At 37.3% G+C, this 23,080-nt stretch overlaps 5 protein-coding genes and 1 long non-coding RNA gene across 8 annotated transcripts; 5 read left to right on the top strand and 1 right to left on the bottom strand.

The window, feature by feature from the left end:
• Positions 1-216: 216 nt before the first annotated feature.
• Positions 217-2,304, top strand: LOC111200034. Its single transcript, XR_002653756.2, has 4 exons — positions 217-701; positions 776-1,169; positions 1,318-1,406; positions 1,485-2,304. It is a non-coding gene; the product is annotated as an uncharacterized LOC111200034 (long non-coding RNA).
• Positions 2,305-7,494: 5,190 nt separating this feature from the next.
• LOC125574991 lies at positions 7,495-10,330 on the bottom strand. Of its 3 annotated transcripts, none has more exons than XM_013864365.3 (5): positions 8,895-10,330; positions 8,594-8,815; positions 8,407-8,498; positions 8,033-8,322; positions 7,495-7,922 (listed from the first exon to the last, which is right to left on the bottom strand). In XM_013864365.3, exons 1-5 carry the CDS (start codon positions 9,915-9,917, stop codon positions 7,615-7,617), a joined length of 1,935 nt encoding a protein of 644 aa, XP_013719819.2. In that variant the 5' UTR covers positions 9,918-10,330; the 3' UTR covers positions 7,495-7,614. The 3 variants fall into 3 exon arrangements, with proteins under 3 accessions (XP_013719819.2, XP_022545533.2, XP_013719818.2); XM_022689812.2 differs by having other exon boundaries at positions 7,495-7,946; positions 8,407-8,495; positions 8,895-10,312; XM_013864364.3 differs by having other exon boundaries at positions 7,495-7,946; positions 8,895-10,237.
• A 1,883-nt stretch (positions 10,331-12,213) lies between these two features.
• LOC106429396 lies at positions 12,214-15,308 on the top strand. Its single transcript, XM_048737677.1, has one exon. It carries the CDS (start codon positions 14,876-14,878, stop codon positions 15,236-15,238), a length of 363 nt encoding a protein of 120 aa, XP_048593634.1. The 5' UTR covers positions 12,214-14,875; the 3' UTR covers positions 15,239-15,308.
• Positions 15,309-16,551: 1,243 nt separating this feature from the next.
• Positions 16,552-17,480, top strand: LOC106423608. Its single transcript, XM_013864382.2, has one exon. The coding sequence runs from the start codon at positions 16,587-16,589 to the stop codon at positions 16,947-16,949; it is 363 nt and encodes a 120-aa protein (XP_013719836.2). The 5' UTR covers positions 16,552-16,586; the 3' UTR covers positions 16,950-17,480.
• A 2,789-nt stretch (positions 17,481-20,269) lies between these two features.
• LOC106423611 lies at positions 20,270-21,414 on the top strand. Its single transcript, XM_048737675.1, has one exon. The coding sequence runs from the start codon at positions 20,634-20,636 to the stop codon at positions 20,994-20,996; it is 363 nt and encodes a 120-aa protein (XP_048593632.1). The 5' UTR covers positions 20,270-20,633; the 3' UTR covers positions 20,997-21,414.
• An 11-nt stretch (positions 21,415-21,425) lies between these two features.
• Positions 21,426-22,905, top strand: LOC125577031. Its single transcript, XM_048737676.1, has one exon. It carries the CDS (start codon positions 22,357-22,359, stop codon positions 22,645-22,647), a length of 291 nt encoding a protein of 96 aa, XP_048593633.1. The 5' UTR covers positions 21,426-22,356; the 3' UTR covers positions 22,648-22,905.
• The last annotated feature ends 175 nt before the right edge of the window (positions 22,906-23,080 follow it).

The raw sequence follows: 23,080 nt of genomic DNA, 5'->3' as shown, positions 1-23,080 counted from the left end.
CGGACATGAACGGAGAAATTGACGGCGTTAGTTGTGAAATCATGTTGACTGCGGCGGTCACCTTGTCTTATTACATTATTACTCGACTAAAAATTGAAAATAGAGTTAATTTAGCTTATGCAATAGTTGCATAGCATTCTGTCACTGCCCAATCATCCAACGTGCCCGGTTTAACTATGCACTCACGAACCATACAACATTGCTCCTTCCATCTTCTTTTTTTTTTTTGGTAAAATGTTAATATTATACAATTTTCATTTTTTCACAATCTATACTATACTAAAAGTTTTTTAATTAGAGCTCTCAGCCTATCCACCTCAGCAAAAAATTCACTACCTATCAAATTGACATGTCATCACAAATAACAAAAAAAAATCATTTTTTATTTTGCTATCTCACTTTTCGTTTTCTTCCTCAAATCAATTTTTCTCATTAATATTCATCTTCTCAACTTCTTCCCTGTAAATCCTCCGTAGCTGTTTCTCCCACATTTACTTCCATTGGTTAATTTACCAAGCTTTATGACACTTTTAGATTTTCTGATTTATTAATAATTGATTTATATATAAGATTGAACGATGGCCAAATTAGATCCTCACTTTCTCTCGCTATTAGATTTCTGGATTATGATCTTATTGGTTTCAACCCCCCAAAATCAATGCGTGGAGGGATTCAGATTTGTTATCCTCATGTAATTTTATGTAAGTTTTCTTATATTGTATCATTTCGCATGAACATTGTAATTGAGTTGTTTGTGCGTATGTCTTTTTTGTAGATTGTAGATCACTGGATCAACATAGGTTTGCAAGGGAAAAAATCTGGGTAATCGATGACAATCTACCTACACGAGTTCATAAAATCATCATTAGTTGATCTTCATCACTATTTGTTCCACACGATCTCTCTTAAGCGATCCACTTCCTTGCTAAATATATTTGTCAACTACAGATTTCTTCATGCCTGCATCAAAATCAGTTAATCTTTTTACCTCATATCATTTCTGCAATCTCTTTTTAGTTTGAAATATCAGTAGGGCTTCGCTTTGCTTTGCTGTTCATCTTACAAAGCTAACAACAAACATAGATTGAGAAGGCTTCTGTCTATAGACTGACTCAGTGCAATCTTTGAAGATTTAAGCTGAGAGATGGCATGTAATTTCCAGATAAACGGTAAGGGACCCTCTCTTCTTTTAGATCCAGTTTCTGGTGTTTTCTTTTCTTATTGAAACAAGCCAGTTACACATGCATACTGAACGTCGAGATCATTATATTATAAACCTACGATTTTTAATGACCCCTCTCACTGTTTATTATGTAGATGAACCAAAAAAAAATCATTTGCATGCTGTGTCACGGTTGAAAGCAGTTAACGAGGAAGAAGATCAAGGAAAAAAGAGCAGAAAGAAGGTACTTTGTGGTTAACGATCTATTTTCTGTTTATATTATATTTTCTGATTTTGGTGGTTTCTCTTTGTTTTGTTGCAGTTGGGATGTTGGGTTCACTTTAGGGATTCTTTTTTTTGTCTGCTCTTCACACGATATAATTTTCATTAATTATGATAGTGATGATGCAGTTGTATGTAAACCATGGGAAGGTGAATTTAGGGGACGATGAGCACAAAAGCATACTTTGTGTGGATGGTTATTACTTTGAAGCAATGAGAAGAATGGACCAGCCAGCTTATATTAATCGCTGTTAAGATCAGTCTCTGCTTTGATCAACTTGAACAACAGAGCAAAGGATTCTGATTTTGTCTGTTTTGGAATTCCATCCTAAAAAAAATCATCCACTGCAGAGATCATGCGGATGAATAAGCTTGATAATGTATTTCACTAAAATCTTATTGCAGATGCTGGCTTTTTCTTACCAGTCTTACAAGAAAGGCCCAGCTCCAAGAAGTTGAGCTGGAAAAACAGCCAAGCAGCTCAAAGAGGCGTTTACAATCTCTAGCGAAGAAACGATCAGATGTGCGGCAACAAAAAAAAAGGTTATCATATCTCTTACCGCATAAGTAATTTCAAAGCTCAAAAGAAACGACCAGATGTGCGGAAATGCCTCACTGAGACTCTTTTACCCCAACCACTTCTCTGATTTTCCCAGCCCGAGGCATCTGAGTGCAAATCTTGGGATATAACATATCTTCTATATATAAAGATAGAAAATTTAAAGTTTTGAAAGTGTTTTACGTCTTCTTTCATTGTAGTTTGGGGGCTCTGTGGTGTTTATTGTGAGAAGGTAGTAATTGTCTTATGAAATCAAAGCAATCTGATTACTCAATTAAAAACAGAAAATTATTTCAAACCACCATCCCGTTTTATTTAAAAGTATATTGTAGATCAAGTGGTTAAGTAATCTCAATGGGACAATTAAATATCGCAGTCCAAAGAATATGTATTCGGAAAATAAAGTTGTGACATCACAAGCATTATCTTAAGATATATTAAAGAAAAATAAACACATATTTTTAAAAGTAATGCATTATAATAAACTGATTCAAATTTACAGAGAAGCTGTTACTGGCTTCATCATCAACTACACGGTTTTACATTTTACTTTGACAACACAAAAAAACATAATCGTGAACTTACATACAAGAGCTGAGGCGAAAAATTTCACCTACAACTAAAAAGAAAAGCATCAAAATCATAATGAAAAGAACCGTTGTTCTTCTCTTTCAATTGTTTAAGAATTTAAAAGTACATAGGTTTGTTTTCCACCAGAATTAATAAAAATATATCATAATTCCCTATAAACAAGAAACTTTTGTACATATATTTTATATATAAGTATAAACCAACCATTATATTGTTTGGTTTACATTCATAATTGAAGTATCTTTATATTTTTTAACACTTAATATATTTGGACGAGGTTTAATAAAATTATATCTAAAACCGCATTCTATGAGACATATTTTATATACACCAATAATATAATAAAACTAATATGAGTGTCAAATTTCAAAAAAGTTAATTAATGTGTATATACACTAAAATCATATATTTTTTATTTTATAAAAAAATATATCCTTAAATAGAAAAATCTAGGAAAATTCTCTCAAATAACTCTTTTAAGTTTTTGACACAAAATAGACTTCAAGAAAAAAGACCAAAATAGCCCCTTTTTATTTTGAAATTTTAATATTTATTTTTTATTTTTAAAATTTGAAACCGTATCCCAAAATCTCACCACCCATTACTTCTAAACCCCAAATCTAGATTAGTTAACCTTAAGGTAAAAATAAGTTTTTATTCTTTAATAAAACTTATTTTGGTCATTTTTTTCACTGAGAGCCATTTTTGTAACAAAAAACTAAAAAATGTCTATCCTATGAAATTTCTCAAAAATCTAATACGGAAATTTTTTTGTAAATTAATAACTCTATAAATTAATAAAATACCAAAATACCAATATTATAAATTTATAGAATTTTTACTGTATATATATATATATATAAAGTAGGTTTTTATCTTTTTTATAGATCAAATAAGCAAGCAATGTACCAAAAATTGAACCATAAGCACATTTCTTAAAAAAAACATTTTAGTTAATCATCTATACAAAAATAGAATTCAGCTGGGTATATTTCGGATATCAGGTACAACAAACGTTAATAAAAATATTTTAATAATCATATATCTGTATGCGGTAGTTAGGCACTTTTTAAGAAACTATATTTCTGAATGCCTAAATAGATCTTTTGAAAGTTATTTTAGAAAATTCGTTTTGTTTAGATCCGATTTTTAGAATACTATTTTCTAAAATTTAAAGTTGCTCGGAAGACATCGCAAATTATAGTATTTCAACTCTTTTTCGTCGCACATACTTAAGAAAAATATTTTTATAAGTTTACAAAAACAAACATTCTAAAATGTATAAAATTTACTTAAAATTCAAAAGACAAAATCCGCGCGTAGCGCGGAAAAAAAGATCTAGTGTTGATAACAACATATTACACGGAAAGGAAACAACAACACAACTCAAAATACGAAAACCATCAAAAAAAGAACAATTCAAGGACGATAGGAGGTAAAACAAAAAAAGCAGGAGCGATGGGTCGTCTAAAGAAGTAGTTGGAAATGACAACAACAGGTCACGGAGAAGCTTGTCCGGCGCCAAGTGGGTTCCTCTTGAACTTGTTGACACAGAAGTGAAGATTTGAACATTCTTCTCCTTCCAAATTAGGTAAATGATCGATTGGAAGATGAGCTTAAAGAAAGTTACTTCGTTGCGGCTAATGCGATTGGTAGAGGAGACTATCCAAGCAGCTGCAGCGTGCAGATCCAAAGGTGGGTTCGGCATGATCTGATAGACGAACCCCAACCAGAAAGAAGAGGAGTAACTGCAGTCAAACAAATGGTGGTGTGTTTCCAAGGCAGAGGAATACAACACACACTCACCTGCCACATTCATATCCCATCTGCGAAGTCTGTCCTTTGTGGAAAGACGACGAGTAGAGCAATCCGTGCCATTAAGGTATTTCTAGAAATATTTTTGTGACGCCCGTCACTTTCAAAATAATATAATAAATAATAAATAATAAATTATGAAATCTCTATATATAAATATTTGAAATCTAGTAAATAAAATAAACGTTTGGAATATAAATAACAACATAAAGCCGAAAGTCTGAAATGTATATATCAGCGGAAACGTCTGAAGCCCAATAGTCCAAAAGCCCAATAACACCCAAAACACCAAACCGATGTAATCACTCATGGTCGTCACTCTCACCTAAAATAGGGGAATGAAGGAGGGGTGAGCAACATGGAAGTTGCCCAGCGAGGTTTGGGATGCTAAACCGCAAACCACTGACTCATTTCATAGAGCTACGTCTACATAGGCGTAGCTCTAGCATGAAACCAGCACAGTGCCTATTACACCACACAGAACAATCAATATATGTCTAGTACACTAGCCGCTACAACCCATGCGCTTATAGTACATAGCTACTCTATGCTCCACACATCTCCTCATAAGGATATACATACCCGAAGTGTCACTAGTACAATCTGTCTCTGTACCCCCGCACAAACACCATCTGCATCGCTAGTACAAACGTCTTTGTACCCCTGCACAAACACTCGCTGCATCGCTGGTACCTCACTGTACCCCCGCACTAACACCATCACGTCGCTAGCTCAGACGTCTATGGGCCCCCGCACAACACCAAACATATGCGTCGTTAGCTCAGACATCTCTAAACCCACGCACTTGTCACATAGTCCCTACTATATAACTATATATATATACATATATATATATAATAGTTCTTAACATCCAGTGGCGAAAAGGCGAAGAGGCGACAGTCTGGCGGTGGTCCGGCGGCGGTCCCGTGGTGGCCCGGCGGCAGTCCCACGGTGGTCTGGCGGCGGCGCACACGCTCGGAGGCAAAACTTCCGGAGGCTCTAGTGGCTTCGTCCGGGGTTCGATTTCGGTGTGGTCGGTGTCTACGGCTTCGTCTCTCTCTCTCTCTCTCTCTCTCTCTCTCTTTCTCTCTCTCTCTTTCATTCTCTTTCAATTTTTATTTCTTTACAGGTGGAAAAAACAAAATTGGATGGGTATTTATAACAAAACTGGAAATGGTTTTGGGCCTCGATGGGCTGAATCCGTTGGGCCAGAATTTGGATCATTACAATTTTACTTGAGCCATATTACCTTGTGCCAAAACACGGTAGGAGAAAGGATTCGCAAGAATTACCAAGTGACCTTGGAGGAGAAAGAGGGACCAAATGAGTCTGCAGACTTGCTCCATAAGTACCGATCCAGAGCATTTACGGTGATCAGGAGATAATCTGCTGTAATGGCTATTTAAATCGTTTGCATCACCTGAGACCTAGCAGCAGGTAAAATCCATGATCCGTTATTTGGTGCATCCACCACAAACGCACTCTTCCTGATCCGCAAATTTCAAGGACCACTGTCACCTGCCACACAAAACAATGGTCCCAAGTGCGTCCAATAGTCGAACCAAAAGCTTGCAACTTCCCCATTTCCAATAATACATCTCATTACAATTTTACTTGAGCCATATTACCTTGTGCCAAAACACGGTAAGAGAAAGGATTCACAAGAATTGCCAAGTGACCTTGGAGGAGAAAGAGGGACCAAATGAGTCTGCAGACTTGCTCCATAAGTACCGATCCAGAGCATTTACGGTGATTGGGGGATAATCTGCTGTAATGGCTATTTAAATCGTTTGCATCACCTGAGACCTAGCAGCAGGTAAAATCCATGATCCGTTATTTGGTGCATCCACCACAAACGCACTCTTCCTGATCCGCAAATTTCAAGGACCACTGTCACCTGCCACACAAAACAATGGTCCCAAGTGCGTCCAATAGTCGAACCAAAAGCTTGCAACTTCCCCATTTCCAATAATACATCTCATTAAATCAGATAACATTGGCCTGAGCTGCAGCATATTTTTAATAGTAGCGGAAAGTATCGGCAAAGCACTAAGCCTTCGCCTCTTATGGAAATACATCTGAAACATTTGAATGAAGTTCCATTTTGTGGGGCTCACAGTTTACAAAAACAATTTATTTATATACATATAGAATACATATATATATATATAATGTGAAAACAAAATCTACTTTTTATTATGCATAAATTTAAATGAAAATAATAGCTTTGTGTTATTATGATTTAAAAATGAATAAAATAAAGAAAATATATTATGCTTATAATGTTATTGAAATCAATAACTTTTTTCTTTAAATAAAACATATATCTTTTTGATAAAACATAATATTTAATCCAAACTAAGGTTTTGCTAAAAAAAAGTTAATGAAAATATTATTAATTAAACACATTTTTAATAGGGCTCCAAAACCTGATGAGGAGACTCTGCCTTTGGATATGATTTTCCATAAGTTGTACCTTTAACTTTTAAGATTGTTTTGGATACATTTTTGTATAATGGGGCTATTGAGACACTCAAAGGTTGGAAAAAGGAGCACCGTTTTCTCTTTACCTTGCACAGAACAGAAGTACTTCTCACATGTTGCTTGTGCCAAGGGTAACACTGAGAACGAATTAGCTATAGTGAGTTTCAATTCTTGAATTCTGTTATGTCTTTGTCCTTGAAGAGATTCTGAGACGAATAAAGTCTGAACCTCACGTTTTAATTTCCTCTGTGAAGCTCAATGGGTATGATGAAAATTTTGCTGAAGGCTTTAGAGCAGTTTTGATTGACAAGGATAAGGTTTGTTTCATTGCCAACAAATTTTTGTCTTTGTCTATATCAAACCCTCTGAAACAAACGAAACTGATGCTATCTGAGAAAATTGCATCTCAGAATCCGAAATGCAACCCGGCAAGCATTGAAGAAGTAGAGGAAAACGAGATGGAAGTTCTCTGTAAACCATTAAGTCCATAAGTGGAAGAGTCAAAGGTCTAATTCTAACTTGCTTTCTGCTCAAAGTTTGTGTGCAAACAAAAACCAAATCTTTTTTTTAGCCATGTTGAAGAACCTGTTACTGTAATAGCTTCACTTAATATTTGTTTTTGATTAATATGTTCGAGCATTTGAGAAACATGAGCATTGTATGGAAAGTTTGAAACGTGAAAGCATCTGTGTCGACAAAACCAAAAGATAATAAAAATAAATCAAGAAGCAGTGTTGTCAAAAGTAGAACCGACGTGGTGGATCACGAATCCATAGATTTTTCGTTTCAACCGTTCAATCTTGTCCGTTAAATGCATTGTTGTGATCTGGTTTTCTTGGTCCGACACGACACGGTCTAACCACTCGTTGACTTGTTTCAGCTGAGACAGAACAGCAGCTATGGAACTACCGTCTAAAGGCCGCGCATTTTTGTTGTCTAACGACTCTTCGACGAACCCAATGAACCACATTTGCATTTCGGCTTGTACGTTCACTGCGAATTTAGCTGTCTCCTTCATGCCATCTTTGTCTGTCCACATCCCAACAATGTTGTCTGAAACCACCACAGTTACAAGTTTTTGTAAAAATATTTTGCTTTGTTGATTGAAGATTAAAATCTGTTTCAGTTGAAGAGCAAACCTGTCTTTGTAGAGGGTCCGGCAAAGAGGCGAGTAGGCGTTGGTTTCTTCACTGAAGATGGTGATTCTAGGTTTTTCTGGCTTTTGACTAGTGAGACCACGTCGAGGTTTGTTGCTAATGCAGCTTCAACCCAAAGAGAGACTGGACTTGGTGGATCAGATGACGACTGGAAACTATCTTCAGAAACAAGCTGACTGTATTTCGTAACGTCTCCATAGATTGTCAAAAACTGGTTGATGATTCGCAATGGATTCTCCAGCTTAGAGGCTGAAGAAAGTTCAGCGAATTTACTGAAAAATATCCACCAAAAAATGGTGTGTCAAAGACCAAATGAAAGTTGAGTTGCCAAAAGTTTCTAAATTTGTTATTTCTACCTTAAACATCTAATGATGCACTCATTGGCATTAGCCTCCTCCAGTGCCCGAGCGGCAGCTTTAGCAGCAAAGTTTCTTCTTTGCACAGCCTTCTGTTAAATAAATCAAATATACAATCGCATGAGGATACATAAACTCGCCTTTAGTCTTAGCGTATCTAACACAAGAAACACTTTGTCACGTTCACCTTTGCAAGTCTTGCAAGATCCCCTGAGATGCTATCCAATGGAACACTACCATCAGTCCATTTCCTATCATGATAAGTGATCCCAAGTCCTTCAAAAGCTGAGACGTCTTCCTCATCTTCCACTAAACTACTCGCAGATGAACAAGACTTGGCTTTCTCTTCACATGCTGAAGAATCACTCTTTCGCCTATTCGCATCACTAAGACGTCTCGTCATAGCAGCCTGAAACAATTAATTGTACATTCTCCATTTCAGTTCATCACGCAACACACAAGTATCAAACTCTATTCTCGATTGTTACCTGAGTACGCAAAATCCCTTGAAGATCAGTCTTCTTCTTAGCACTACTCTTCTCCTTCTGCTCAGGTAGAACATTTCCATCCCAATTCTTTCGGTTACCTGAAGATCCGACAAGAGCCTCGGAGACTTTGGAGATTCCTGCAGCAAGCGCGGCCATCTTCTTCTTCCCGGAAGAATCGCCAACCATGGGAGCCATTTTCAAACCACTTGAAAGCCTTCTTCCGGGTGAAATGGACAGTCTTCTTCCATTAGGTGATGGCTGTCTGTATCTTGACGGCACAACAATGGCTGCCTCTCTAGCAACCTTTCTATTCTCCTCACGCGCCGCTGCAAGGCTCGGCACTACGCATTTGGATGGAACGGGAGAAGCAGATCTCCTCCCTTTGGAGGAAACAACTGGTGATGAATCTCTTTCAGAGCTGTGCTTCTTCCCTGATGAGACTGACCGCTGCTTAGCCGATGCTGGTGACGAGAATCTCTGTGGCGTCCGCTTAGGTTTTTGGTCGTTTAGGTTCACGGGAGCAAGCGGTTGCCTTCCTCTGGGAGCCACCGTGACGTCATCGTCGTCGTCGGATCGTTTGTTGTTTAAGTAAACGGCGATAGGGTCAAGCGAGTACTCAGAAGCGGGAACAGGCTGGATAACGAAGTCTCGCTTGGATCCGCGTGCGATCAGCGGCTCGGGAGTTCCGACGAAAGCGTGACGGCCGGCGACGGGGCGGATTCCGGCGGCGCGTGGGACGGGAGTGGAGAATTCGAGGCGTTCGAGGTAGATAAATTGGCCGAGCTGGAGACGGTTGGTGAGGATGAGATCTGTGTCGCGCTCGGAGAGGCAGACGTAGGTGGAGTTAAGAGAGTCGGAGATCTGGACGTAGAAGCCTTGATTGGGCCATAGATCGGAGCCGGCGAGGGCAGGTACTATTCCGGTGACTTGGAGGATGGCGGATCTGTGGTCTCCGGTAGGGCGAGTGTTGGAGTTCATGCATTGAAGGAGCTTCAAAAGGATGCCTGGTGCGAGAGACGCCATTTTTGTCTTGGCTTAGAGGTATGAGATGTGTGGGTTTAAAGAGAGCGAGGTTGGAATGGAGGAGGAGGAGAAGAAGACGAAGAGTTATTGAAGCTTTTGGCGTTACGAGATTCAAATTTTGAAATCATGCTTTCTTTTGTTTATTTTTAAATTGTCATTTCTGCATAACGGTAAGTTGTTTACAGACAAATCAATGGATCAGATGCTGGGAAGGGAGAAAAGAGTTAAAAAAAAAATCTATTACGGACCACAAAAGGGTTCAAGAAAATCTATTACGAAAATAAGGGGAAAAGACTAAGTAATCAAGAAACTTCAACTTATTTACAAACTTAACCACTAGAACCCATTAACCCGACCCGATCCAACTTGGAAACCCTAAATTCTCAATTTCATCTTTCTCTACTCATGATTTCAAACTCTCTCTCCCATAACCACCACGATTTCAAACTTCCATCTCTAATCAAACTCGGATTCAAGCACAATCATCTCAAAACAACAATCCCCATCTCCAATTTCATGTGTGCAATGTCGTCAAAAACTCGACTCGCCGAGAAGAAAGAAAAAGCGGAAGCGTCGGAGAAGAAGAAGAACGTCGGCGTGAAAAGAAGAAAAGAAGCGGCAGCGAAAAGGAGAGCCGCCGTTAAGAAAAAGAGAGATGCGGCGAAGAGGAATGAAACCATAGAGAAGAAGAGGAAGTGAGACAATGGTCTGGACGGTGGGTCCTCATCGAATCCAACCAAGAGGGCTCGGAACCGTGTGAGAGAAACCGCAGCATCTCCACCGGAACATCATTGCCCATTTGGTCTCATGAACACTGTCATCTAGATACTCGGCCGCTTGAGGATACATTTTCCTGAAATCGTTGTAGCGTTTTCTGAACTCCACCTCACTGTAAATACCAGCAATATTTCTAAATTTTTTGGCAACCCCTATCTTGTTAACATTGCTGCAAGCTCCGCTGACATTATTAGACAAGTGATAATTGCAATATCCATGGATCACCAATGGGTAAACTTCGTGTACTTTCTTGATGATGCTTTGGTTTCTATCAGTACAAAATACAAGCTGAGGATCATCTGGTATCAAAGTTTTTAATATAGTCAAAAACCACTCCCAGCTTGCATTTTTCTCACCATCTACTACCGCAAAAGCAAGGAGATAATGATGATGATCTGGATCCTGAGCAGTGGTAATGAGAAGCACTCCTTTGTACACACCCTTCAGGTGAGTTCTGTTGTAGGCACGGGTCGGATGGTCGAGCGGACGGATTGTCGGACGGACGGATGGCCGTTCCGCGGGTCAGCTTTGGCTCGGATGGATGGTACTGGCCGGGTCGTCTCTTGCTTGTGTTGTACCTGAAACAAATATGAACTTTAATGAGTTTTTCACTAGAACAAGAACAGGAACCGAGGGACTAATGGATGAATGGTAAATAAGCAAGATATGATTCTTTTTGGGTTTTATAGATTGGATGAATGAAATCTAAAACAAAAGATATAGAAAAGAGTAGTTTGGCGGATGGGATCTGTTGCTGGACGTATGTCTCTCTCAACAAGATGCCAAGGTCGGATAGGAAGATAGATATGGATCCGGCTCTTGCTGGACGTATGTCTCTCTCAAGATTCGGACAAGGAATGGAATGGATCGATGGACTCCACAAAGAACAATGGATCGGCTCTTTGATATGTCACACGGCTGCTCTCAATGGTTTCGCACAACTAAAAGACTTAGGGTTTCTTTGCTAAAGCAAAAACGATTTCATAAAAGACTTAGCCGAAAATTGGCAACTACAAGGGTTTAAATAGGTGTTCCTCAATGGACCTTAAAAGATAAAAAGGCCTAGACAAATGGCCAAAGTCTTAACCGAAATAAATAAAGAAAAACAATAGACCGGTCGCAGTTTGAGATGTCCGGATCAGAACTCATAGTATGCTTGCATGTTGCCTCATTAAAACCTTTCGGGAAAACTCAGTGGGACAAAACCCGATAAGGAAAAAGAGTACAACACATACTACTCCTTCTGATGGTCGGCTATATCTCTGAACCGGAAGCAAGTTGGTTGGATGGGTTGAGCATGAAGGTGGAAATGGTCAGGCCGGCTTCATTGTGGCCGATGGAGGAGAACTGGCTTGAATGGACAGGGTCTGGAACCTCTAGTGGTTCGCCGGTGTCTTCCAGCTTTAAGTCAGACAACTCCTGGATCAATAGTTGCTTGAACCCGGTTTGTTCCTGTGCAAGCAACTCATGGACAGCTTTGGCAAATCCAGCCCTTATAACTCTTGAACCGGACCTTGTGGTAGGACCTTTGCAGATGATGGGAACCTCAGTCGTGGGTACTACAGCATCCCCTCCCTCTTGAACAGGTTCTGTCCTCAGAACATCTCTGTCATCTGCAATATAAGGAGACAAGTCAGACACATTGAACGTCCGGGAAACTTGGAACGCACCTGGCAGCTCTAGCCGGTAGGCATTGTCATTGATCCGGTCGATCACTCGGAATGGTCCGTCCCCTCGTGGGGATAATTTACTCTTCCTTTCTTCCGGAAACCGCTCTGGCCTCCTCTGGCCTCATGTGGAGCCACACCCAGTCGCCTGGTTGGAAGATAACTTCTGTGCGCCCCTTGTTGAGCTTAATCCGGTTCCGTTCAGCCTTCTTCTCCAAAGTCTCCTTGACTTGCCGGTGCATGTTCTTCACAAACTCAGTCCAAAATACCATCAAGACTCTACAAATTGGAAGATTGCATGCCCATGGTTTCAAGAGGGAGAGAGAGAGAGAGTGTGTGTGTGTGAGAGAGAGAGAGAGGGAGATAGAGAGAGATAGCTATTTGTCTTAGATGGGAGATTATTTGAAAACAATAGTATTGAAGCATAACAAAAACGGTAAGACAATAAACTCGTCTGATCAGTTTTGTCATGACTTAAAAACCCAACTAGTTATTTTTTTTTAATTTTGTTTGTCTCATGGGTTTCACCTTTGTTTTACTTTTGAAAAAAGGTAATTAAATTTGGTATAAAAGTCCAAAGATGTTTCTTAACCTTCTTTCCATTCAAAATAAATAGTCAAAGGATTGTACTATCTGCTCATCAATCAAAACACAGACTCGATAAAGACTCATATATTTGGAGAAATCTTTCTTCTTCTTTTTTCGTTGTCTCATAATGTCTATTAAATATGTTTTTTTTCTTTATGGTGTTTGTCTGTTTTGTAGTCTCTGCCAATGCTCAACTACCCCAGTTTCCCATCCCATTTCCTTTTCCACTCCCATTCCAACCAAGTCCCGGTATTCCCGGATTACCTCATGTAGCAAAATGTTGGTCTTCAGTGATGGATATTCCAGGATGCATTATAGAGATTTACACATCCATACTCACAGGACAATTCGGACATGTAGGTCCTTCCTGTTGCAAAGCATTTTTGGAAGCTGAAGCCAATTGCTTACCGAAACTTCCATTCAACCCACTTTTTCCTCTCAAAGAACAATGTTCAAGAATTACTAACGCAGCCCCTCCTGCCACAAAATAGAATTTTACATTAATAGAAGTAATAGCTATGTCGTTTTTATTTTTCAAGGGATTTTAACATTTTAGCTTAATTCTACGACGTTATCCTCCAAAAACACGATTATATAAACAGCATTTTAGAAATAAAAAAAATCCTGCATTTCCTTTTATATTAACCATGCGGTTCATAACTGTGAAGATTCTAAACTAATCTTACTTATAAAACATACTTAAATTATACTACGAACTAAAACTATACAATTTAATATTTGGGAAAGTACATGGGCTGCATCTACAAAATAAATATAAAGAAGAACATAAGAGAATGATCGATTTAAGATCCGAGTTTCATTTTACAATAATCTGAAAGAAGTCTATTCATAATTTTTATACAAGCTGTATAAGTTTCCCATCTTTTTCTGTTTTTTTTTTGTTTCATAAAAATAGCATTTTTGTGTGTTTTAATGTAACTTTACTACTTCTGTATCTACATATATAAATTTATTAAATGTATATTATATATTAAAGTATGATTATTTTTATTATTAAAATATGTGAAAACTCAAAACTAACTTCTTCGTGAAACATTGAGAAACATATGCACTATAAGAATTCACTTGCGAATACTCAAGACTTGTCTTGGAACATGTCAATCTCTATATTGACTTGTGCATTTACTATCTAAATCATAAGAATCATAGTTAATAGAAAAAATCTTTGATTTCGTTATATGTGTGTTTAATGACTAAATTGTTTCTAAATGATGTTTTTCTCTGTTAAAGAAGTCACCACCTAAACAAGCCAATATAGTTAGCCCGTTTAAATTGTTAATTTAAACACAATTCTACTAACAAGCTTATTATAAAAACTAATCATCATGTTATCTCTCCTAAAATATAATTTCTTTGGCTTAATAAAAAGTTGTTTAGCGTCTAACCATATAGAAAACCAAAATACCATCAAGACTCTAGAAATTGGAAGATTGCATGCCCATGGTTTCAAGAGGGAGAGAGAGAGAGAGAGTGTGTGTGTGTGAGAGAGAGAGAGAGAGAGAGAGAGAGAGAGAGAGAGAGAGAGAGAGAGAGAGAGAGAGAGAGAGAGGGAGATAGAGAGAGATAGCTATTTGTCTTAGACGGGAGATTATTTGAAAACAATAGTATTGAAGCATAACAAAAACGGTAAGACAATAAACTCGTCTGATCAGTTTTGTCATGACTTAAAAACCCAACTAGTTATTTGTTTTTAATGTTGTTTGCCTCATCGGTTTCAGCTTTGTTTTACTTTTGAAAACAAGTAATTGAATTTAGTATAAAAGTCCAAAGATGTTTCTTAACCTTCTTTCCATTCAATATAAATAGTAAAATGATTGTACTATCTGCTCATCAATCAAAACACAAATTCGATAAAGACTCATTTATTTAGAGAAATCTTTCTTCTTCTTTTTTCCTCGTCTCATAATGTCTATTAAATATGTTTTTTTCTTTATGGTGTTTGTCTGTATTGTAGTCTCTGCCAATGCTCAACTACCTCAGTTTCCCATCCCATTTCCTTTTCCACTCCCATTCCAAACAAGTCCCGGTATTCCCGGATTACCTGATGTAGCAAAATGTTGGTCTTCAGTGATGGATATTCCAGGATGCATTATAGAGATTTACACATCCATACTCACAGGACAATTCGGACATGTAGGTCCTTCTTGTTGCAAAGCATTTTTGGAAGCCGAAGCCAATTGCTTACTGAAACTTCCATTCAACCCATTTTTTCCTCTCAAAGAACAATGTTCAAGAATTGCTAAAGCAGCTCCTCCTACCACAAAATAGAGTTTTACATTAATAGAAGTAATAGATATGTCATTTTTATTTTTCAAGGGATTTTAACATTTTAGCTTAATTCTACGACGTTATCCTCCAAAAATACGATTATATAAACAACATTTTAGAAAAAAAATCCTGCATTTCCTTTTATATTAACCATGCGGTTCATGACTGTGAAGATTCTAAACTAGTCTTACTTATAAAACATACTTAAATTATACTACGAACTAAAACTATACAATTTAATATTTGGGAAAGTACATGGGCTGCATCTAGAAAATAAATATAAAGAAGAACATAAGAGAATGATCGATTTAAGATCCGAGTTTCATTTTACAATAATCTGAAAGAAGTCTATTCATAATTTTTATACAAGCTGTAAAAGTTTCCCATCTTTTTCTGTTTTTTTTTGTTTCATAAACATTGCATTTTTGTGTGTGTTTAATGTAAATTTACTACTTCTGTATCTACATATATAAATTTATTAAATGTATATTATATATTAAAGTATGATTATTTTTATTATTAAAATATGTGAAAACTCAAAACTACCTTCTTCGTGAAACATAGAGAAGCATATGCACTATAAGAATTCACTTGTAAATACTCAAGACTTGTCTTGGAACATGTCCATCTCTATATTGACTTGTGCATTTACTATCTAAATCATAAGAATCGTAGTTAATAGAAAAAATATTTGATTTCGTTATATGTGTGTTTAATGACTAAATTGTTTCTAAATGATGTTTTTCTCTTTTAAAGAAGTCACCACCTAAAAAAGCCAATATAGTTAGTCCATTTAAATTGTTAATATCAACACAATTCTACTCACAATATTATTATAAAATTAATTATCATGTTATCTCTCCTAAAAAAATAATTTCTTTGGCTTAATAAAAAGTGGTTTAGTGCTAACCATATAGAAAACCAAAATACCATCAAGACTCTAGAAATTGGAAGATTGCATGCCCATGGTTTCAAGAGGGAGAGAGAGAGAGGTAGATAGAGAGAGATAGCTATTTGTCTTAGACGGGAGATTATTTGAAAACAATAGTATTGAAGCATAACAAAAACGGTAAGACTATAAACTCGTCTGATCAGTTTTGTCATGACTTAAAAACCCAACTAGTTATTTGTTTTTAATGTTGTTTGTCTCATCGGTTTCAGCTTTGTTTTACTTTTGAAAACAGGTAATTGAATTTAGTATAAAATTCCAAAGATGTTTCTTAACCTTCTTTCCATTCAATATAAATAGTCAAAGGATTGTACTATCTGCCCATCAATCAAAACACAGACTCGATAAAGACTCATATATTTGGAGAAATCTTTCTTCTTCTTTTTTCCTCGTCTCATAATGTCTATTAAATATGTTTTTTTCTTTACGGTGTTTGTCTGTGTTGTAGTCTCTGCCAATGCTCAACTACCCCAGTTTCCCATCCCATTTCCTTTTCCACTTCCATTCCAACCAAGTCCCGGTATTCCCGGATTACCTGATGTAGCAAAATGTGGGTCTTCAGTGATGGATATTCCAGGATGCATTATAGAGATTTACACATCCATACTCACAGGACAATTCGGACATGTAGGTCCTTCTTGTTGCAAAGAATTTTTGGAAGCCGAAGCCAATTGCTTACTGAAACTTCCATTCAACCCATTTTTTCCTCTCAAAGAACAATGTTCAAGAATTGCTAAAGCAGCTCCTCCTACCACAAAATAGAGTTTTACATTAATAGAGGTAATAGATATATCGTTTTTATTTTTCAAGGGATTTTAACATTTTAGCTTAATTCTACGACGTTATCCTCCAAAAATACGATTATATAAACAAATTTTTGAATAAAAAAATCCTGCATTTACTTTTATATTAACCATGCGGTTCATGACTGTGAAGATTCTAAACTAATCTTACTTATAAAACATACTTAAATTATACTACGAACTAAAACTATACAATTTACTATTTGGAAAAGTACATGGGCTGCATCTACAAAATAAATATAAAGAAGAACATAAGAGAATGATCGATTTAAGATCCGAGTTTCATTTTACAATAATTTGAAAGAAGTCTATTCATAATTTTTATACAAGCTGTATAAGTTTCCCATCTTTTTCTGTTTTTTTTTTGTTTCATAAACATAGCATTTTTGTGTCTTTTAATGTAACTTTACTGTGCTCGGTCGCTACGTAGCGACCGAGCAGCGTGTGTGCTCGGTCACTACGTAGCGAACGAGCTCGAGCCAAAGCTCGGTCACTACGTAGCGACCGAGCAGCGTGTGTGCTCGGTCGCTACGTAGCGACCGAGCAGCGTGCGTGCTCGGTCGCTACGTAGCGACCGAGCAGTGTGCGTGCTCGGTCGCTACGTAGCGACCGAGCTGTGTAATCGTTTTGTTGTGTTTCCTTTTTCCGCGATTAACGTAGGGGTTTTTCAGCGGTTTTTTTGGGAGAACAAGTTTTATCCTTCCGAAATGTTTTCGGAAAACGTGTTTTGGTAAAACCCTTATGCATCGAGATTTGTTTACGGGGTTTTGATAAGATTTATCGTTTCCCTTCTTGTTTACAGGGAGGAATCGCGAGCTTGTTTTAGTGCTCTTCCTGTGGCGGAAGGTCGCGACTAAGTTTTCGATTTTGTTGAAAACTACGGCATTTGCGTAAGCGTTGGCCATAGGAGCAGTCAGTGCTGCGAGTTTGTCTTTCATATATCCAAACATCGTTTCGATCAAGCGTTTTGTGGCCATGAGTAAGAGTAATCCGTAACCCCCCCTCCTTCTAGTGCCAAACTGTGGGAACCGAAATTCGCACTGTCGATTTCCGTTTAAATAAGGAAACTAGGAAAACCCTAATTTCCCAGAGGTCCCGGATCTCTGCGAGAGCCAACGACAAGTGATCGAATATATGCGGAAATCATGAAAAGATAACAAACGAGTTTAGAGAAAACAGTAGATCTTATTTCGAGTCCGCGTAAGAGCGTTGCGATCATTACAAGAGAATACAAAGGCTTTGGCCGCAGGGGCCGTCAGCGAGTTACCTAGTTCTAGCAACATAAAACCCTAATCCTAGTTGAGTCGCAGCTCGATAACAAAGGACGAAAAAGATATCTAAAAGGCTTAGATTGATTTCGGACTGAACCTTGTTAAAGGCTGCCTACGTACCCCTTTCGAGGATCAAGCCGAACGTAGTTCAATTGATAGAGCTGGACAAGAGATCGAACTGCCTGGGCGAGTTCGTCTAGTAATTGAGTGCCAGTCATAGAAACCGAACTTGTCGAGAATAAGCCTAAAGTTTCTAAGTGCAGAGAATTCCGAATCTAAAAAGTTCCCCCTCTTGCTCCTCGCCTAGGACTCCTTATATACTAGCTCCAAGGTCGGTTTACGCTTTTACTCTTCTGCCCTTAAGCCGTCATAGCATAAAAATGGAGATATTCCATTTTTCCCGATCTTCACAATTATCTTCAAAACTTCCGTATTTATCCGCGGAAACTTGACATTTATCCTTCCTTGTAGACCAAGCGTAAACCAGGCTGTGGTTTACGGGCTTTTGATTAGGAAAATCGTAGGATGGGCCTCGAGTCGTGTTTTAGGTCCCTTTGGGCCGTCTTCCGACTCGACACGTTTACTACGAGTTTTCCGCGGTTTCTAATCCGCGAAGTTTGATCGATGAATTAGAATGGCGGGAAACATGGACTGAGCTTGCTACGGTCTTCGGGAGATAGCATTCGAAGGTTTTGACGAGAATGCAAGAACTGGTGTCGTATTGACGTTCGGAAAGGTTCAATCGCTACACAGCGACCGAACTTTGGCTCGAGCCCGGTCGCTTCGTAGCGACCGAGCGGGACGAGCGCTCGGTCGCTACGTAGCGACCGAGCGGGACGATCGCTACGTAGCGACCGAGCTCGAGCCAAAGCTCGGTCGCTACGTAGCGACCGAGCGGGTACGTAGCGACCGAGCTTTGGCTCGAGCTCGGTCGCTACGTAGCGACCGAGCGGGATGATAGCTCGGTCGCTACGTAGCGACCGAGCTTGGCTGAGCTCGGTCGCTACGTAGCGACCGAGCGGGACGATCGCTCGGTCGCTACGTAGCGACCGAGCTTTGGTTCGAGCTCGGTCGCTACGTAGCGACCGAGCGGGACGATCGCTCGGTCGCTACGTAGCGACCGAGCTTTGGCTCGAGCTCGGTCGCTACGTAGCGACCGAGCTTGGCTCGAGCACGGTCGCTACGTAGCGACCGAGCTGTGTGCATGCTTTGTTGCCGCGTATCGATCGAGCTTGGCTAGTCCGCAGTCTGATTTCCATACTCGAGCTTGTCCGCGGCCGATTTGGATACATGTCCGTTGCCTTCGGACAATCGGTATTTAGTGGTTCGATTGAGATTTGGACGATATTTTACTGCAAGGCTCTTCGTAAAGATTTCTTTACGAAGATTACTTTTCGTAAAAACGGTTATGCTGATTTTTACGGACTTTCAGACATTGATTCCGTCGTGACCGATTTTGACCCCAACATTTACTACTTCTGTATCTACATATATAAATTTATTAAATGTATATTATATATTAAAGTATGATTATTTTTATTATTAAAATATGTGAAAACTCAAAACTACCTTCTTCGTGAAACATAGAGAAACATATGCACTATAAGAATTCACTTGTGAATACTCAAGACTTGTCTTGGAACATGTCCATCTCTATATTGACTTGTGCATTTACTATCTAAATCATAAGAAGCATAGTTAATAGAAAAAATCTTTGATTTTGTTATATATGTGTTTAATGACTATATTGTTTCAAAATGATGTTTTAATCTTTTAAAGAAGTCACCACCTAAAAAAGCCAATATAGTTAGTCCGTTTAAATTGTTAATTTCAACACAATTCTACTCACAAAATTATTGTAAAAACTAATTATCAGGTTATCTATCCTAAAAAAATAAGTTCTTTGGCTTAATAAAAAGTGGTTTAGTGCTAACCATATAGAAAACCAAAATACCATCAAGACTCTAGAAATTGGAAGATTGCATGCCCATGGTTTCAAGAGGGAGAGAGAGAGAGGTAGATAGAGAGAGATAGATATTTGTATTAGACGGGAGATTATTTGAAAATAATAGTATTGAAGCATAACAAAAACGGTAAGACTATAAACTCGTCTGATCAGTTTTGTCATGACTTAAAAACCCAACTAGTTATTTGTTTTTAATGTTGTTTGTCTCATCGGTTTCAGCTTTGTTTTACTTTTGAAAACAGGTAATTGAATTTAGTATAAAAGTCCAAAGATGTTTCTTAACCTTCTTTCCATTCAATATAAATAGTCAAAGGATTGTACTATCTGCTCATCAATCAAAACACAGACTCGATAAAGACTCATATATTTGGAGAAATCTTTCTTCTTCTTTTTTCATCGTCTCATAATGTCTATTAAATATGTTTTTTTCTTTATGGTGTTTGTCTGTGTTGTAGTCTCTGCCAATGCTCAACTACCCCAGTTTCCCATCCCATTTCCTTTTCCACTCCCATTCCAACCAAGTCCCGGTATTCCCGGATTACCTGATGTAGCAAAATGTTGGTTTTCAGTGATGGATATTCCAGGATGCATTAAAGAGAATTACACATCCATACTCACAGGACAATTCGGACATGTAGGTCCTTCTTGTTGCAAAGCATTTTTGGAAGCCGAAGCCAATTGCTTACCGAAACTTCCATTCAACCCACTTTTTCCACTCAAAGAACAATGTTTAAGAATTGATAAAGCAGCTCCTCCTACCACAAAATAGAGTTTTACATATATAGAAGTAATAGCTATGTCGTTTTTATTTTTCAAGGGATTTTAACATTTTAGCTACAACGTTATCCTCCAAAAATACGATTATATAAACAGTATTTTAGAAATAAAAAAATCCTGCATTTCCTTTTATATTAACCATGCGGTTCATGACTGTGAAGATTCTAAACTAATCTTACTTATAAAACATACTTAAATAATACTACGAACTAAAACTATACAATTTAATATTTGGGAAAATACATGGGCTGCATCTACAAAATAAATATAAAGAAGAACATAAGAGAATGATCGATTTAAAATCCGAGTTTCATTTTACAATAATCTGAAAGAAGTCTATTCATAATTTTTATGCAAGCTATATAAGTTTCCCATCTTTTTCTGTTTTTTTTTTGTTTTATAAACATAGCATTTTTGTGTGTTTTAATGTAACTTTACTACTTCTGTATCTACATATAAAAATTTATTAAATGTATATTTTATATTAAAGTATGATTATTTTTGTGATTAAAATATGTGAAAACTCAAAACTACCTTCTTCGTGAAACATTGAGAAACATATGCACTATAAGAATTCACTTGTGAATACTCAAGACTTGTCTTGGAACATGTCTATCTCAATATTGACTTGTGCATTTACTATCTAAATCAGAAGAAGCATATTTAATAGAAAAAATCTTTGATTTTGTTATATATGTGTTTAATGACTATATTGTTTCTAAATGATGTTTTTCTCTTTTAAAGAAGTCACTACCTAAAAAAGCCAATATAGTTAGCCCATTTAAATTGTTAATTTCAACAAAATTCTACTCACAATATTATTATAAAAATTAATTATCATGTTTTCTCTCCTAAAAAAATAATTTCTTTGGCTTAATAAAAAGTGGTTTAGTGCTAACCATATAGAAAACCAAAATACCATCAAGACTCTAGAAATTGGAAGATTGCATGCCCATGGTTTCAAGAGGGAGAGAGAGAGAGATAGCTATTTGTCTTAGACAGGAGATTATTTGAAAACAATAGTATTGAAGCATAACAAAAACGGTAAGACTATAAACTCGTCTGATCAGTTTTGTCATGACTTAAAAACCCAACTAGTTATTTGTTTTTAATGTTGTTTGTCTCATCGGTTTAAGCTTTGTTTTACTTTTGAAAACAGGTAATTGAATTTAGTATAAAAGTCCAAAGATGTTTCTTAACCTTCTTTCCATTCAATATAAATAGTCAAAGGATTGTACTATCTGCTCATCAATCAAAACACAGACTCGATAAAGACTCATATATTTGGAGAAATCTTTCTTCTTCTTTTTTTCTCGTCTCATAATGTCTATTAAATATGTTTTTTTTTCTTTATGGTGTTTGTCTGTGTTGTAGTCTCTGCCAATGCTCAACTACCCCAGTTTCCCATCCCATTTCCTTTTCCACTCCCATTCCAACCAAGTTTTGGTATTCCTGGATTACCTAATGTGGCAAAATGTTGGTCTTCAGTGATGGATATTCCAGGATGCATTATAGAGATTTACACATCCATACTCCCAGAACAATTCGGACATGTAGGTCCTTCTTGTTGCAAAGCATTTTTGGAAGCCGAAGCCAATTGCTTACCGAAACTTCCATTCAACCCACTTTTTCCACTCAAATAACAATGTTCAAGAATTGCTAAAGCAGCTCCTCCTACCACAAAATAGAGTTTTACATTAATAGAAGTAATAGCTATGTCGTTTTTATTTTTCAAGGGATTTTAACATTTTAGCTAAATTCTACGACGTTATCCTTCAAAAATACGATTATATAAACAGCATTTTAGAAATAAATAAAATACGGCATTTCCTTTTATATTAACCATGCGGTTCGTGACTGTAAAGATTCTAAACTAATCTTACTTATAAAACATACTTAAATTACACTACGAACTAAAACTATACAATTTAATATTTGGGAAAGTACATGGGCTGCATCTACAAAATAAATATAAAAAAGAACATAAGAGAATGATCGATTTAAGATCCGAGTATCATTTTACAATAATCTGAAAGAGGTCTATTCTTAATTTTATACAAGCTGTATAAGTTTCCT

The sequence above is a fragment of the Brassica napus genome, chromosome A8, assembly GCF_020379485.1.
Source record: "Brassica napus cultivar Da-Ae chromosome A8, Da-Ae, whole genome shotgun sequence".
In the NCBI taxonomy this organism is placed as follows: Eukaryota; Viridiplantae; Streptophyta; class Magnoliopsida; order Brassicales; family Brassicaceae; genus Brassica; species Brassica napus.
This window is presented reverse-complemented; position numbering and strand designations above follow the sequence as displayed.